Source organism: Crotalus tigris, unplaced genomic scaffold (genome assembly GCF_016545835.1).
Source record: "Crotalus tigris isolate CLP2741 ecotype Arizona unplaced genomic scaffold, ASM1654583v1 scf7180000020497.760770, whole genome shotgun sequence".
NCBI classification, from domain to species: Eukaryota; Metazoa; Chordata; class Lepidosauria; order Squamata; family Viperidae; genus Crotalus; species Crotalus tigris.
In genome coordinates this window covers 743033-760770 of record NW_024098046.1, presented here as the reverse complement: position 1 = coordinate 760770, position 17738 = coordinate 743033, and the positions used below count along the sequence as shown (strand labels likewise).

General features: G+C 44.5%; 1 protein-coding gene across 3 annotated transcripts in view; it reads left to right on the top strand.

Moving 5' to 3' along the window:
• The first annotated feature begins 484 nt into the window (after positions 1 to 484).
• Positions 485 to 17738, top strand: part of NCOR1 (nuclear receptor corepressor 1) — a 44854-nt gene continuing 27600 nt past the window's right edge. For 2 of the 3 annotated variants that reach the window (XM_039366963.1, XM_039366964.1), the window contains exons 1-6: positions 485 to 691; positions 2430 to 2513; positions 3878 to 4131; positions 5282 to 5633; positions 12790 to 13014; positions 14999 to 15205. In XM_039366963.1, coding sequence (XP_039222897.1) covers positions 607 to 691; positions 2430 to 2513; positions 3878 to 4131; positions 5282 to 5633; positions 12790 to 13014; positions 14999 to 15205 — 1207 coding nt within the window. In that variant the 5' untranslated portion in view covers positions 485 to 606. Of the gene's footprint in view, positions 692 to 2429; positions 2514 to 3877; positions 4132 to 5281; positions 5634 to 12458; positions 13015 to 14998; positions 15206 to 17738 lie in introns of those variants that run through there. The other variant, XM_039366965.1, reaches the window with a different exon arrangement.

The window sequence follows — 17738 nt, the reverse complement described above, 5'->3', positions numbered from 1 at the left end:
TTTTCTCTCTTTCTCTTTCTCTCTCTCTCTTTCTCTCTTTCTCTTTCTTTCTCTTTGTGTCTTTTTCTCTCTCTCTTTCTCTTTCTTTCTTTCTCTTTTTCTTTCTCTTTTTCTCTCTTTCTCTTTCTCTCTCTCTTTCTCTTTCTCTCTCTTTTTTTCTCTTTCTCTCTCTTTCTCTTTCTTTTTCTCTCTTTCTCTCTCTTTTTTTCTCTTTCTCTCTCTTTCTCTTTCTTTTTCTCTCTTTCTCTTTCTCTCTCTCTCTTTCTCTCTTTCTCTTTCTTTCTCTTTGTGTCTTTTTCTCTCTCTTTCTCTTTCTTTCTTTCTCTTTTTCTTTCTCTTTTTCTCTCTTTCTCTTTCTCTCTCTCTCTTTCTCTCTTTCTCTTTCTTTTTCTCTCTTTCTCTTTCTCTTTCTCTTTGTCTCTTTTTCTCTCTCTTTCTCTCTCTTTCTTTCTCTCTCTCTCTTTCTCTTTTTCTTTCTCTTTTTCTCTCTTTCTCTTTCTCTCTCTCTTTCTTTCTCTTTCTTTCTCTTTCTCTCTCTCTCTCTCCTTCTCAACAGCCATCAAGAATGTCCGGGAAGGAACGCGGAGCCCAAGGACCGCTCACGACATGGGCCTCAAACGGACCTATGAAGCCATGGAAGGAAACATCAAGCAGGCAATGTCAATGAGAGAATCTCCCACGCCTTTAGAAGGTAAGCTTGGCTAGCAAATTCCTCTTTGTTTGCAAGAATTGGGTCTGTCTAGTCTAATGAAGAGAAGGACAAAGGGGGGACAGGATAGCCGTGTTCCAATATCTCAGGGGCTGCCCCAAAGAAGAGGGAGTCAAGCTGTTCTCCAAAGCGCCTGAAGGCCAGACAAGAAGCAACGGGTGGAAACTCATCCAGGAGAGAAGCAACCTGGAACTAAGGAGAAACTTCCTGACAGTCAGAACAATTAACCAGTGGAACTCCTTGCCACCAGAGGTTGCGGGTGCTCCTTCAGGTTTTCAAGAAGAGGTAGCCTCTGAAATAGTGTAGGACAGTGGTTCTCCACCTGTGGGTCAGGACCCCATTTGGGGTCAAACGATCATTTCACGGGGGTCGCCAAACAACGCAGTCCGCCATTTTCCCCCCCCTTTTCCTTAGCTGTGCTACTCCCTTTTATTCTATTGGCTTTTGAAAGCCAATAGAATAGACTCTCTTGAATAGAGTCCAATTCTATTGGCTTTCAAAAGCCAATAGGAATTGTCCAGGCTGTCTCTACCCTGCTGAGCCCGCCAAAAGTCCCATTCTGCAAACGGTGCTGCACCAGTTGAGTAGTCCTCGACTTACGACCGGTTGAGTAGTCCTCAACTTACGACCGGTTGGGGGTCGCGGCCTTAAAAAGGTTGAGAACCACTGGTGTAGGGTGTCCTGCGTGAAAATCAGAATCAGCTGGAAGGGACACTCTATATATCATTTCAGACTGTCCAGTCTCTTCTTAAGAACGTCCAGCAATGAAGCATTCACAACTTCTGGTGGCAAGCTGTTCCAGGGGTTAATTGTTCTCATTGTAGGGAAATTTCTCCTTAATTCCAAGTTGGTTCTCTCCTTGATGAGTTTTTCCATCTGTTGCCCCCCCCTCCCTGGAATGGAATGGAAAATGGAATGGAATGGAATAATAACAACTTTATTGTCACTGTGAATGTACACTAATTAGCATACATTAAAATGAAATTTCATTGCATTGAGCTCAAAGGGTCACCACCTCCAATATACACTACATCAGTGATGGCGAACCTATGGCCCGGGTGCCAGAGGCAGCACTCAGAGCCCTCTCTGTGGGCACGCGTGCCATCGCCCCAGTCCTAGGCGTTCAGCTAGGTTTTATAAAACCTTTTCGCTTTAGGCCTCCGCCCCCGTGTGCAAAAAAAAAAAAAAAAAAGGTTCAATCAATCAGTCAATTTCAACTTCTTGCGGGGGAAAAAAAAGATCTTGCAAAGTTAGAATTGATTGACTGAACTTTTTAGTCCCACCCAGTCTGCCGTTATCACCGCAGCCACGCCCACCCAGTGGGCCACCCCCACCCAATGGGCCACCCCCGCCCGGCACCCGACGATGCGTAAGTGGGTTTTGGGTTGCAGTTTGGGCACTCGGTCTCTAAAAGGTTCGCCATCATCGCACTACATAAATATGTCAACATAAATAAAATAAATCAGTTGTGAAACAGCACCGTTGGGGTATATTCTGTTACATTTTAATTTGTCTTAGCAGACCCAGTGTGTACATGGCCACACCGAGGTACAAACGCTGTGTGGTTCCTGGACAAAATGAAGCTTCAAAGAATGTTTCTAGGATGTAAATGTATCGCTATTGGCTTCCTCGGAAATGTGTTGAAATTCACCAAATATCGTCGGAGGTACAGTTGAAACAGGGAGATGCTGTTTTTAGTAATGGCACTTCTGTCTTTTAGGCTTAATCTGCCGGGCTGTGCCTCAAGGCAGTCCCCACTCCGACATGAAGGAGAGGACTGTGTTGGCGGGCTCCATAATGCAAGGTAAGAAAAAGACCAATGTTCCACTCCCTTCTCTTCTCTCCCCCCTTTCCCTCCCCCCATCTCTTCTCTCCTAACAGCTTGCCTCCAGAAGCCTGTGGGTGCTCCATCACTCGAGGTTTTTAAGAAGAGACTGGACAGCCATTTGTCTGAAATGGTACAGGGTTGCCTGCCTGAGCAGGAGGTTGGACTAGATGACCTCCAAGGTCTCTTGCAGCTATGTGGTGGTGATGATGATGATGATGATGATGATGATGATGATGATGATGATAGAGTTGGAAGGGACCTTGTCATCAAGTCCAACCCTCCCCCCCCCCACTCAGGCAGGAAACCCTATACCATTTCAGGCAAATGGCTGTCCAGTCTCTTCTTAAAGACTTCCAGTGTTGGAGCATTCACCGCTTCTGGAGGCAGGTTGTTCATAATAATAATAAAGTTGGAAGGGACCTTGTCATCAAGTCCAACCCTCCCCCCCCCCCACTCAGGCAGGAAACCCTATCCCATTTCGGACAAATGGCTGTCCAGTCTCTTCTTAAAAACTTCCAGTGTTGGAGCATTCACTGCTTCTGGAGGCAGGTTGTTCCACTGGTTAATTGTTCTCTCTCTCAGGAAATCCCTCCTTAGTTCCAGGTTGCTTCTTCCCTTGATCAATTTCCATCTGTTGCTTCCTGTCCTGCCTTCAGGTGCTTTGCAGAATAGGTTGACCCCCCCCTCTTCTCTGTGGCATCCCCTCAAATATTGGATCACTGCTATTATGTCCCCCCCTCCCTCGTCCTTCTCTTCATTAGACTAGACCAGGGGTAGGCAACCTTGGCTCTTTTATGACTGGTGGACTTCAACTCCCAGAATTCCTGAGCCAGCCATGCTGAGGGGAAAGGGAGAGGTTTCCAAGCTGAGCCATGCTGGCTCAGGAATTCTGGGAGTTGAAGGCCACAAGTCATGAAGGGGCCAAAGTTTCCCCATGCTGGCTCAGGAATTCTGGGAGTTGAAGTCCACGAGTCATCAAAGAGCCAAGGTTGGCTACCCCTGGACTAGACATTTATATGGTTTAGCCTCCAGTCTCCTAATCATGTTTGTTGCTCTATTCTATTCTGTTCTATTCTATATTCTATATTCTATTCCATTCTATTCTATTTTCTATTCCATTCTATATTCTACATTCTTTTCTACATTCTATTCTATTTTGTATTCCATTCCATTCTATTCTATTCTATTCCATTCTTCCATTATTCCCTTCCCTTCCATTCTATTCTATTCTATTCTATTCTATTTTCTATTCCATTCTACATTCTATTTTCTATTCTATTTTGTATTCTGTTCTATTCTATCCCAATCCCAATCCTGCGATCCTCTCTCTCCCACCCAAGGCACCCCGCGATCGACCGCTGAGAGCTACGAAATCGGGCTCAAGTACCCCAAGATCAAGAGGGAGTCTCCCCCCATGAGGACCTTTGAGGGAGCCATCACCAAGGGGAAGCCCTACGACGCGGTCACCACCATCAAGGAGATGGGGCGCTCGGTCCACGAAATCCCCCGGCAGGACCTGTTGAATCAGGAAAGCCAGAAGTCTCCCGATCTCGTCCCTCACGTCCGCCCCATCATCGAAGGATCCATCTCCCAGGTGAGCAAAAACCTGGAGGCCGCAGTTGGGAAAAAAGCTCAAATCCTACAGTCCCTTTTTTTTTTTTTTTTTTGAAGAGTTGGAAGCAATTGTCGAGGTCACAAAGTCTCACCCCTATTCAGGGTGAGCTTCCAGATCGTCTGTTCTTCTAATGTTGTTGTTGTTAGTTGCGAAGTCGTGTCCGACCCATCGCGACCCCATGGACCACGTTCCTCCAGGCCTTCCTGTCCTCTACCGTCTTCTGGAGTCCATTGAAGCTCACGCCTCCTGCTTCAGGGACTCCATCCAGCCCCCTCATTCTCTGTCGTCCCCTTCTTCTCTTGCCCTCCATCTTTCCCAGCATCAGGCCCTTCTCCAGTGAGTCCTTCCTTCTCCTTAGGTGGCCAAAGGACTTGAGTTTCCACTTCAGGATCTGGCCTTCTAAAGAGCAGTTGGGGTTGATCTCCTCCAGGACTGACCGGTTAGATCGCCTTGCAGTCCAGGGGACTCGCAGGAGTCTTCTCCAGTACCAGAGTTCAAAGGCCTCCAGTCTTTGGTGCTCGGCCTTTCTTATGGTCCAACTTTCACAGCCATACATTGCAATGGGAAAACCATGGCCTTGATTGTACATACTTTTGTTGGCAGGGTGACATCTCTGCTTTTTAGTATACTCTTCTAATGTAGATAGTCCTTATATTACAACAGATCGTTTAATAACCATTCAAAGTTACAACGGAAGTGAAAAAAGTAACTCTTTTTAATAACATTTTATTAATTTCCCAGTTTTACATTTCAGTATTTAAAAAGCAACGTGGTGACTGGGTTAATCAACAGTTCGATAACAAAATCTTTAGTGCAAATCTCAGGTTACAATTTCAGATATTTCTTCTCTTTTTCCCCTTATCACTTACTGTCTTGTATTCAAGCTAGTACAGTTCTTATTATATCAGCTCAGTTAAAAACATCATTATTGCATTTATCTGTAAATTTTTAGCTTATACGTATCTTAATTACATTCCATCTTCATAAAACAATCCATATCCTGTTATTGGTTGATGGGCCATCTGACCCCACCTCCAAGATGCAGGCAGAGGTTGATTTAACCGCCATTCCAAGACCATGCTAGGTTTCTCCGCTATTTGCCCCCATTCTCCTCTCCTCTCTTCTCCAGGGGACGCCCATCAAGTATGAGAGCAGCTCCTGCCAGTCGGCTATCAAGCACAACGTCAAGTCCCTGATCACCGGGCCCAGCAAACTCTCGCGAGGCCTCCCGCCCATGGAGATGGTCCCCGAGAACGTGAAGGTGGTGGAACGCGGGAAGCACGAAGACCCCAAGGCTGGAGAGATGCGCTCTCGCCACACCTCGGTGGTCAGCTCGGGGCCCTCCGTCCTGCGGTCCACGCTCCACGAGGCTCCCAAGTCCCAAGTCAGTCCCGGGATCTACGAGGATCCCAACGCCAGGAGGACCCCAGTGGGCTATCAAAGCCTGTCCAGAAGTTCACCCATGATGAACCGCGGCGAAGGTAGGCAGCCTCGGAGGCTTTGCGGCTTCCGTTAATGGTCAGCGGGACGAGGGAGAAAAAAAATGGATCAATTGAGCAGGCAATCTACTAACCATCTACCCGTTCTGAGTCTCTGGAACTCAGAAAGACTTTAATTGGTTATATTTGTATTTTTTTTTTTAGTATTTCAGCATGGGTACTAATGGCTTCCTCCTGTGGTATTGCTGTACAGGTGCTCCTCGGCTTACAAATGTTTGTTTAGCGCGCTTCCAATTGCTAAGCAAGATATTTGTTAAGGGAGTCGCTCTCGGTTTTAACCACCTTTGGGTGACAGTTGTTAAACAAATTGCTGCCATTAGTGTTACTGAATCCTGGAGTCGTCAAGCAATTTCCAGAAGGAAGGGAGGGAAGGAAGGAGGGAGGGCACAGAAAGAGGAAGGGAAAGAAGAAAAAGGGGAAAAAAGGAGAAGGAAGGAGAAGGGAGGGAGGGAGGACATAGTAATTGTGATAGGGATTTCGGAGTCCTCGTGGGCAATCACTTAAACAGGAGCCAGCCGTGTGCTGCAGCTGCCAGAAAAGCCAACATAGTGCTAGGCTGCATTAACAGAGGGAGAGAATCAAGATCACGCGAAGTGTTAATACCGCTTTACAAGGCCTTGGTAAGGCCACACTTGGAATACGGCATCCAGTTTTGGTCACCACGATGTAAAAAAGATGCTGAGGCTCCAGAAAGGGTGCAGAGAAGAGCAGCAAAGATGATCAGGGGACTGGTGGCTAAAATAAACAAGGAAAGGCTGCTGGAATTGGGGATGTCTAGTTTAATGAAGAGAAGGACGAGGGGGGACAGGATAGCAGCGTTCCAGTATCTCAGGGGCTGCCCCAAAGAAGAGGGAGTCAAGCTATTCTCCACAGTGCCTGAAGGCAGGACAAGAAGCAACGGATGGAAACTCATTAAGGAGAGAAGCAACCTGGAACTAAGGAGAAACTTCCTAACAGTGAGAACAATTAACCAGTGGAACAACCTGCCTCCAGAAGCGGTGAACGCTCCAACACTGGAGGTTTTTGAGAAGAGACTGGACAGCCATTTGTCCGAAATGGTGTAGGGTTTCCTGCCTGAGCAGGGGGTTGGACTGGATGACCTCCAAGCTCCCTTCCAACTTTGTTATTATTATTATTACTATTATTATTATCGATCATCGCACAGTCAGCCAGATGTTCAGACTGGATTTGGCATTTTGTCTACCTATCGAGTCCTTACCCAGGACCTGGGATAGGCAGATGTGGATGTTTGATGGTATTACAGATATCGTCGCAGGATGGAAGCAGTTCCTAGTAAGGCCGCCTTTTGCAATTGACTAATAGCGAATTTGTCAATGCCAATGGTGTTCAAGTGGTGCTCCAGTTGTTTTGGGATTGCACCCAAGGAGCCTATGACTATTGGTACTACCCTTGCTTGCTTTTGCCACAGTCTTTCTATTTCTATTTGTAGGTCTTTGTATTTTGTTATCTTCTCCAGTTCTTTCTCTTCTATTCTGCTATCTCCAGGCACTGCCACATCCACTATCCAGACTTTTTTGTCTTTCTTATCGACAATTGTTAAGTCTGGGGTGTTATGTTGCAGGTGCTTGTCTGTTTGAATTCTGAAGTCCCAGAGCAGTTTAATTTTATCATTTTCTATGACTTTCTCTATTTTATGATCCCACCAGTTTTTGCTTACAGCAAATGATATTTTTTGCAGATCTTCCAATGCACCATTGTTGCTACTTTGTCATGCCGCTGCTTGTAATCAGTCTGTGCAATCTTCTTGCAACAGCTTACCAAGTGGTCCACTGTTTCTTCAGCTTCTTTGCATAGGCGGCACTTACTGTCTGTTGCTGTCTTCTCAATTTTGACTTTGTATGCATTTGTCCTTAAGGCTTGGTCTTGTGCAGCCAGAATTAGTCCCTCGGTCTCTTTCTTCAATTTTCCTGCTCTTAGCCATTGCCAGGTTTTATTATTATCTGCTTTCCCAGCTATTTTTTTCATGTATTGGCCATGTAGTGCTTTGTCTTCCCATGCCTCTATTCTGTTCTTCATTTGGTCTTTCTTGTAGGCCAGTTTGGTCTCTCCAGTAGTTAGTAAGCCTTCCTGATATACTAATTTCAGTGCATCTTCATCATTGTTCTTCAGATATTCTTCCAAAGCCATTTTTTCTTCTTCAACCATCTGATGTACTTGTAGCATTCCACGCCCACCTATTTGCCTTGGTAGATAAAGTCTATCAATGTCACTGCGTGGATGAAGGGCATGATTCATTGTCATTATTTTTCTGGTCTGCCTATCCATTGCTTTTAGTTCTGCTTGAGTCCAGTCCACTATTCCAGCTGTGTACCTAATGACTGGGATTGCCCAGGTGTTGATTGCCTTTATGGTATTTCCTCCATTGAGTTTGGATTTTAAGATCTTCTTCACTCTCTTGATGTATTCACCTCTAATCTTTTTCTTGACTTCAGTGTGCTTGATGTTGTCAGCTTGAAGGATACCCAAGTATTTGTAGTACTCTTCCTCATCCAGACTCTTAATGTTATTTTCGTGGGGCATCTTGATTCCTTCAGTTTTCACTATTTTTCCTTGTTTGATAGTAAGTGTGGCACATTTGTCCAAGCCAAACTCCATTACAATATCTTGGCTATATATACGGACAGTGTTGAGCAGCGATTCTATTTCAGATGATGTTTTTCCATACAGCTTCAGATCATCCATGTAAAGGAGGTGGGATAGTCTGGCAGATGTTTTTGATGTTTGATAGCCATGTCCTGAGTTATTCAGTATTGTTGACAGAGGAAACAGTGCAATAACAAATAGTAATGGTGATAATGAATCTCCTTGAAATATTCCTCTCTTGATATTAACCTCTCCCAGCTTCTCACCATTGATCTGCAACTGTGTCTTCCATTGTGCCATCGATCTTTGCACAAATTTTCTGATGTTTCTACTGACTCCTGTTATTTCTAGGCACTTTATTATCCAATCATGTGGCAGAGAGTCAAATGCCTTTTTGTAGTCAATCCATGCCACATTCAGGTTGGTCTTCCTTCTCTTGCAGTTTTCCAAGATCATTTTGTCTATTAGGAGTTGATCTTTTGTTCCTCTGCTATTGGGGCGGTTTCCTTTCTGCTCAGGTGGAAAGAGATTGTTTTCAACTAGATGCTGTTGCACTGCATCAGCTACTACACCAGTTAGTAATTTGAAAGTTGTTGGTAAGCAGGTAATTGGCCTGTAGTTACCTGGTGTTGCCCCTTTTGCTGGATTTTTCATTATTAGGTAGGTTTTCCCAGTTGTTAGCCACTTTTCAATTTCTCCTCCTTGTAGTATATTGTTGAACTGTTTGGCAATGAGTGGGTGTATAACAGTTAGATGTTTCAACCAAAACCCATGCAGTTCATCTTCACCTGGTGCTGACCAATTTTTGATTTTCTTTGCTCTTTTTTCTACCATTTTTGTTGTTATTACTAGTTCTTTCATTTCAACTTCTGTTTTATTTGCATCCACCTCTTTTAACCAAGCCGCATCCTTGTTGTATTTCTTTGGGTTATCCCATATCTGCTTCCAGAACTGCACTGTTTCTTCCTTGTCAGGTACTGACTGATTCTTGCAGTTTCTCCATTGATGGATTGGTAGAAACGTTTCTGATTGGATTGAAATTGGAGGTTCTGCCTATAGTTTGCAATTCGAGCTTCATATCTACTGATTTTCCTGGCTATAGCTGTTATTTGTTGCTTTATTATTTCCAGTGCTTCCTTGATCTTCCTTGTTTCTAAGTGGTATTTCTTGATTAGGTATTCTTTGGTCTTCTTGTTCTTCAGCTTCTTTTCTTTCATCTGTTCTAGCTTGCTTGCATGTGATCTTAACTTGCTGATCTTATTTTCTAGTCTAACCTTCCATTTTTCTGGTGCACTGTTTGTTTGTTTTTCTTCTTTGTTGATTTTGCATCCCAGGTATTCTGTTATAACTGCAGCTGTGCTGTACATTAGTTGGTTTGTTTCTTGCAGTGAATTGGTGCTTATACTTGCTATTGCAGTATTTGCATCTTTTAATGCTTGTGCTAGCTGTTTCTTTGGAACAAGCTTCAATGCAGGTAGCCTTATTCTGTTGTTTTTGTGCTGTTCTAGATGCTCAGTTATTCTTTGTTTCAATTCTTTTATTTCTTTAGTTAGAGGGTTTTGTTCTTCCTGAGGTAGAGGTGCCTGGTTTCCAAATGAGAACAGTTGTATATCTCTGCTAGATTCCTTCACTGCCAACTCCCCCTGGTTTGCCTCTACATTCTGAATTACTTCTGGTAAGGCTTTGATTTCTTTGCCCTGGGTAAACCTTTGCAGTTCGTCCAATTCTGTTTCTGTGAATACTTTATTTCGTGTTATAAATCGGCGTTGATCTGCTAGTCTCTGTTCTGTTATTTCTGATTCTGGATGTTGTTCTTTCCAGAACTGGTGCATTCGTTTTAGATATCCTCTTCTTGTTGGACTTGATCTGTAGTAACAGATCATTATTTCTTTGTTTTCCATCACTGTGTATCTGCGACGGGTAAACACCTTTTCTTCCAGTAGTTCTGCAGCTGCTGGCCCTGGTTGCTCAGCCAACAGTCCTGAGTCCTGTAACCCATTTTTCACCAGATATCCAGGAACTCCAATATCTAGTGCGGACCTTGTTAACCCGGGCGACGTCCGAGCCGGTATGGCATTCTGAAATTTACGTCTCACCATATTTTTTATGGGAGAGACACTCTTTGTCTGACTCCTCTGATGAGACCTGTCCAGTATGGTTGAACCTCTAGCATAGCTCTCATCTTCCTCAGAGTACACAAGCCCCACAACCACGTCAAGGTAGTGCCTCACTGGGGGTTATTATTATTATTATTATTATTATTATTATTATTATTATTATTATTATTATTATTATTATTAAAAGGAGGAGGGAGGGAGGACAGACAGAGGAAGGAAGGAAAAGGGGAAAAGATGAGAAGGAAGGAGAAGGGAAGGAGGGAGGATATGGAAATAAGGAGGAAAGGAAGGGAAAGACCAGAACGAAAGGGGAGGGAGGAGAAAGGAAGGGAGAGAAGGAAGGAAAAGGAGAAAAAAGGAGACGGAAAGGGGAGGGAGGACATAGAAAAAGGAATGGAAGGAAAGAAAAGGGGAAAAGATGAGAAGGGAGGGAGGGAGGGAGGAGATAGAGGAAGGGAAGGAAAGAAAAGAAAAAAATTAGAAGGAAGGGGGAAGGGAGGACCTAGAAAGTAGAAGGGAAGGGAAGGACAAAGGAAGGGAGGAAAAGGAAGGGGGAGGGAGGAGATAGAAAGTTATGGAAGGAAAGGGGAAAAGATGAGAAGAGGGACGGAGGGAGGGAAAGAAAGAAAGAAAGAAAGAAAGAAAGAAAGAAAGAAAGAAAGAAAGAAAGAAAGAAAGAAAGAAAGAAAGAAAACAGGAAGGAAGGGAACAAGGAAGGAGAAAAAGAAAGGGAGGGAGGAAGGAAAAAGAAAGAACAAAAGAAAGAAAGAAAACAGGAAGGAAGGAAAAGAGGAAAGGAAGGAAGGAAACAAGGAGAAAGAAAAAGAAAGAAAGAAAGAAAGAAAGAGAAAGAAAGAAAGAAAGAAAGAAAACAGGAAGGAAGGAAAGAAGGAAGGAGAAAGGAAGGAAACAAGGAAGGAAGGAGAAAAAGAAAGAAAGAAAAAGAAGAGGGAGGAAGGGAAGAAAAAGAAAAAAAGAAAGAAAACAGGAAGGAAGGAAAGAAGGAAAGGAAGGAAGGAAACAAGGAAGGAGGAAGAAAAAGAAAGAAAGAAAAAGAAAGAAAGAAAGAAAGAAAGAAAGAAAGAAAGAAAGAAATAAAGAGAAAGATGGGCGGGGCATAACAAAACTGACAACAGGGAAGTCTGACTTCACGGATCCAACTTCCAGAGGATCCATCAGTAACTGAGATTAAACATGTTTGGGATAGATATATAGATATCTAAAATGGTTTTGAAGATACGAGTCTCAGGTATATTCATATTCAAAAACTAAAAGTACACAGATCACTGAGATTAAAAATTTATTTAAAAACGTAGCTTTCGTCAGCGTCTGCTGACATCGCCAGAGTTCTAGCCAGGATTGAGAATCACGTTCTTATAGTCTTTGTGACGCCAAGCGTTTGGCTAAAGACCAGTGTTACTGGTCTATTCAGCTCCCTCCCCCCTGTAGTTAATTGCTGTGTTGTTTTCCCGTTGACGGCTGTTTAAATTTAGGCAGGAGAGGAGCAGGGTGCCTAAATTTAAACATCTGTCAACACAGCAATTAACTACAGGGGGGAGGGGCGGTAACATGATCGTTAGCCAAATGCTTGGTGTCACAAAGACTATAAGAACGTGATTCTCAATCGTGGCTAGAACTCTGGCGACGTCAGCAGACGCTGACGAAAGCTACGTTTTAAAATAAATTTTTAGTCTCAGTGATCTGTGTTTTAGTTTTTGAATATGTAGATATATATATAGATATTTATTTTCGTAGATTTTCATGGGTACAGGCATGCAGGTCGTGGCGTATTCGGGTTACAAAACAGCCAAACAATCCGCAAACAATAACTCCAACACAGCCAACCAACCCACCTACAGCAACTAAGCCAGCACTCCACACACCCCCACCAATATTTATAGAGAGACGGCTGCTCCGATCACACTTTGCTCGCACAAGCACGAAGCTGAAGACCCCAGCCTGAAGATGACGAGTGGAACCTCGTTGAAACGTCGCCCAGACACTCTCAATCTTACACGGGAAAAGACCCGAATACGCCAAGACCTGCATATATAGATATATAGATACACACACACGCACACACAGGTCTTACCAAACAACAAAATGTGCAAAACAAAAAAATACAGTTAAAAAAAATACAATAAAAAGAAGACAAAACATAACAAATGCTAATTAAAAAACAACAGACAAGCCAACGGATTAAAAACAACACCAACAAGGAGAAATCCGAAAAGCCGTCCTCAATGGCCCACCGGGTCTTCCTCTGCCATTGGCCGTCTTGTGCATTTCCACTTTTCAAACCAACCGACCCGTGCTCAGGGGTCCACCTTAGCGTCGCAGCTGGCCAAAGTGGGGCAGCTTTGTGTTCCCACAACCGTTAAGCCGACTCTTAAGCCGAATCCGGGTTTCCTTCACAGGCACCCTTTCCTCGGCGAAGCCTATGAATCACGAGAGGAAGTCCACCTTGACGCCAACGCAAAGGGAGAGCGTCCCAGCCAAATCTCCGGTCCCGGGGGTCGACCCGGTGGTCACGCACAGCCCCTTCGACCCCCACCACCGAGGGGCTGCCTCCGAGGTCTACAGGAGCCATCTTTCTCCTCACCTGGACCCCACCATACAGTTCCACAGAGCCTTGGATCCCGGTAAGTACAATTATTATTACTATTACTATTATTATTACTATTACTACTACTACTACTACTATTATTATTATTATTAGCTTTTCTATATAATAGGTAGTCCTCCAGTTAAGAGCACAATTGAGCCCCAAATTTGGGTTGCTAAGTGAGGCAATCGTTAAGTGAGTTTAGCTCCATTTGACGGTTTAAAATGGAATGGAATAGAATAGAATAGAATAGAATAGAATAGAATAGAATAGAATAGAATAGCATGCAGAATGGAATAGAATAGAATAGAATAGAATAGAATAGAATAGAATAGAATAGAATAGAATAGAATAGAATAGAATAGAATAGAAAATAGAATTGAAAATGGAATAGAATAGAATAGAATAGAAAATGGAATGGAATAGAATAGAATGCAGAATGGAATGGAATGGAATGGAATAGAATAGAATAGAAAATAAAATAGAATTGAAAATGGAATAGAATAGAATAGAATAGAAAATGGAATGGAATGGAATAGAATAGAGTAGAATGCAGAATGGAATGGAATAGAATAGAATAGAATAGAATAGAATAGAAAAGAGAATTGAAAATGGAATAGAATAGAATAGAATAGAAAATGGAATAGAATTGAAAATGGAAAAGAATGCAGAATAGACTAGACTAGAATAGAATAGAATGCAGAATGGAATGGAATAGAATAGAAAATAAAAGAGAATTGAAAATGAAAAAGAATAGAATGCAGAATAGAATAGAGTAGAGTAGAGCAGCGTAGAGTAGAATAGAATAACTGAATTGGAAGGGACCTTGGAGGTCCTCTAGTCCAACCCCCTGCTCCGGCGGGCGACCTTATATCATTTCAGACAAGTAGTTGTGCAGTCTCTTCATACAAACCTCCAGTGATGAGGAACCCTCAACTTCTGAATGCAAGCCATTCAACTGGTTAATGATGCTCTCTGTCAGGAAGTTTCTCCTTAGTTCCAGGTTGCTTCTTTCCTTGATGAGTTTCCATCCGTTGCTTCTTGTCCTGCCTTCAGGCGCTTTGGAGAAATAGTTTCACTTCCCCCCTATTCTTTGGGGCAGCCCCTCAAATATTGGGAGGCCAGTATCATGTCTCCCCTCGTCCTTCTAGTTCGGTGATGGCAAACCTTTTAGGGACCGAGTGCCCAAAAAACGGCCCCACCTGCTCCCTGCCTGTTCTGCCCCCACCCCGCCCGCCCACAGGGCCACCCATCGCCTCCACGGCCCACCATGGAAGCCACGCCCTCCGCTCGCGCCCCACAGCATCATCTGCAGCAGTGGTTCTCAACCTTTCTAATGCCGTGACCCCATAATACAGTTCCCCATGTTGTGGTGACCCCCAAGTGGGTGTGGCCACCAATAAGAGGGAGTAGGACAGCTAGGGAAAAGGGAAAAAAGTGGCGGACGGCATGCTTTGGTGACCCCGGTGAAATGGTCATTCGACCCCAAATGGGGTCCCGACCCCCAGGTTGAGAACCACTGATCTGCAGGCAACGGGGCGCGAGGGCGGAGTCTTGTCCCAGCTGCCATGTCCTTGGCTGCACTGCTCCATGCGGGCCGCACTCAGAGGCGACTCTCCTCCAGGGGGGCTGCTGGTGAGGAGGGGGCCATCATGGGAGGCGGGGCTGGGGTGACGGCGCGCGTGCCCACAGAGAGGGCTCCGAGTGCCGCCTCTGGCACGCGTGCCATAGGTTCGCCACCGCTGAACTGGACATTAAACAAGGAGAGGGGGGATCAACCTATTCTCCAACCCGGAATTAAGGAGAAACTTCCTCACAGTGAGAACAGTTAACCAGTGGAACAGCTTGCCACCAAAAGTTGTGAATGCTCCCACACTGGACGTTTTTAAGAAGAGACTGGAGTGCTTGAGCACGGGGTTGGACTAGAAGACCTCCAAGGTCCCTTCCAGCTCTGCTCTGATTATATCTTGCCTGTTTTTTCCTTCTCCCCATCCGATGCCTTTTTCTCTTCCGACTCCCAGCGACCGCCTACATGTTCCAGCGGCAGCTCTCGCCCACCACCGGCTACCCCAGCCAATACCAGCTTTACGCCATGGAGAACACGCGGCAGACCATCCTCAACGACTACATCACCTCCCAGCAGATGCAGGTCAACTTGCGGCCGGACATTGCACGAGGACTGTCCCCACGGGAGCAGACCTTGGCTCTTCCCTACGCCGGTGCCCGAGGTAGGGTTCTTTGGCTCAAATCAGGTTAATCTAGAACAGTGGTTCTCAACCTTTTTAATGCCACGACCCCCCCCCCAACCGGTCGTAAGTCGAGGACTACTCAACTGGTGCAGCACCATTTGCAGACTGGGACTTTTGGCAGACTCAGCAGGGCAGAGACAGCCTGGACAATTCCTATTGGCTTTTGAATGCCAATAGAATTAGACTCTATTCAAGAGAGTCTATTCTATTGGCTTTCAAAAGCCAATAGAATAAAAGGGAGTAGCACAGCTAAGGAAAAGGGGGGAAAAAATGGCGGACTGCGTTGTTTGGCGACCCCCGTGAAATGGTCGTTCGACCCCAAATGGGGTCCGGACCCACAGGTTGAGAACCACTGGTCTAAAAGGTTCGCCATCACAGGCGTAGGGGATGTCAGTGCCGTTGTTCGTCTGTTTTTAAGGGCTTCAGGTGTGGGTGTGTCAAGGGAGGGTCTTGTGAGAGGTCAGGTGAGAGGCTGGTGAGGGCTCTTGTGATGGGGAGATTCCATCAAGTGAGGGCCAACACAACATACGTGCATACTTCCAACCCAAGAACGCACTAAGGCAGAAGCTTGTCCACCCCAAGGATAAAACACCCAGACGCAAACTGAGCAACGTGGTATATGCCGTACGATGCAATGAGCCTTGTGCAGATCTGTACATCGGGGAAACAAAAGAACCCCTTCACAAATGCCTGACACAACATAGGAGAACAAACCCATCAGGACAAGAGTCAGCCGTCCATCTGCATTTGAAAGACAAAAGGCCGCTCTTTCGAAGACAGCAAAATCCACATTTGGGACAGAGACGACCAACAGAGGGGGAGGGATAGAATAGAATAGAATATTGTCACTTTGAAAGTGCGCCAACTGGCATACGTTAAAATGACCTGCCATCACCCTGTCAACAAAAGTGCGTATAGTCCAGGCCATGGTTTGCCCAGTTGCAATGGATGGCTGTGAAAGTTGGACCATAAGAAAGGCTGAGCGCCAAAGAATGGAGGCCTTTGAACTCTGGTGCTGGAGAAGACTCCTGCGAGTCCCCTGGACTGCAAGGCGATCCAACCGGTCAGTCCTGGAGGAGATCAACCCCGACTGCTCTTTAGAAGGCCAGATCCTGAAGTTGAAACTCAAGGCCTTTGGCCACCTAATGAGAAGGAAGGACTCACTGGAGAAGAGCCTGATGCTGGGAAAGATGGAGGGCAAGAGAAGAAGGGGACGATAGAGAAGGAGGAGGCTGGATGGAGTCACTGAAGCAATAGGCGTGAGCTTAAACAGACTCCAGAAGACGGTAGAGGACAGGAAGGCCTGGAGGAACGTGGTCCATGGGGTCGCGATGGGTCGGACACGACTTCGCAACTAACAACAACAACATTAGAAGAACAGACGATCTGGAAGCTCACCCTGAATAGGGGTGAGACTTTGTGACCTCGACAATTGCTTCCAACTCTTCAAAAAAAAAAGGCCTGGAGGAATGTTGTCCACGGGGTCGCGATGGGTCGGACACGACTTCGCAATTAACAACAACAACAACAACAAAATGAAATTTCATTGCATGCAGCTCTCAAAGGGTCACCATCTCCGATATACGCTACATAAATAGGACAAAAATAAATGAATAAATACAGAATTATGCATATACCCACATATATTATATGATACAGAGAAACAGCAGCCTAGTTCGGATTATGTATACATGTGCACAGTGAGAAAAACGAATCTTGCAAGACGACATCATCCATCTCCTGTCTACAACACAGTCCTTTCCACGCTTCCAAGAAGGCTCCATACCCATTTGCACCACTCAGGTGACCCTGAGGACACAGGTCAACCTCAAGGTAGCCTCAAAGACTCTCTAAAACAGGGGTTCTCAACCGGGGGTGCTCGTACCCCCTGGGGTACAAGACGATATTCTGTTCTATTCTCTCCTATTCTGTTCTGTTCTGTTCCTTGTTCTGTTCTGTTCCATTCCTATTATTCCATTCTATTCCTTGTTCTGTTCTGTTTTATTCTATTCTATTCTATTTTGAATTCTATTGTATTCTATTCTGTTCTATTCCTTGTTCTGTTCTGTTCTGTTCTGTTCCTATTATTCTATTCTATTCCTTGTTCTGTTCCATTCCTATTATTCTATTCTATTCCTTGTTCTATTTTATTCTATTCTATTCTATTTTGAATTCTATTCTATTCTATTCCTTGTTCTGTTCTTTTCCATTCCTATTATTCTATTTTATTCCTTGTTCTGTTCTGTTTTATTCTATTCTATTCTATTTTGAATTCTATTCTATTTTGAAATTCTATTCCTTGTTCTGTTCTGTTCCGTTCCTATTATTCTATTCTATTCCTTGTTCTGTTCTATTTTATTCTATTCTATTCTATTTTGAATTCTATTCTATTCTATTCTATTCTATTCTATTCTATTCTATTCTAGTGTATATGCATAATTCATTGCCGTTATTTCGAACTTTTGTAGGGTTCGAGGGCTGCGAGAATATATCAGAAGCGTCCTAGGGGCGT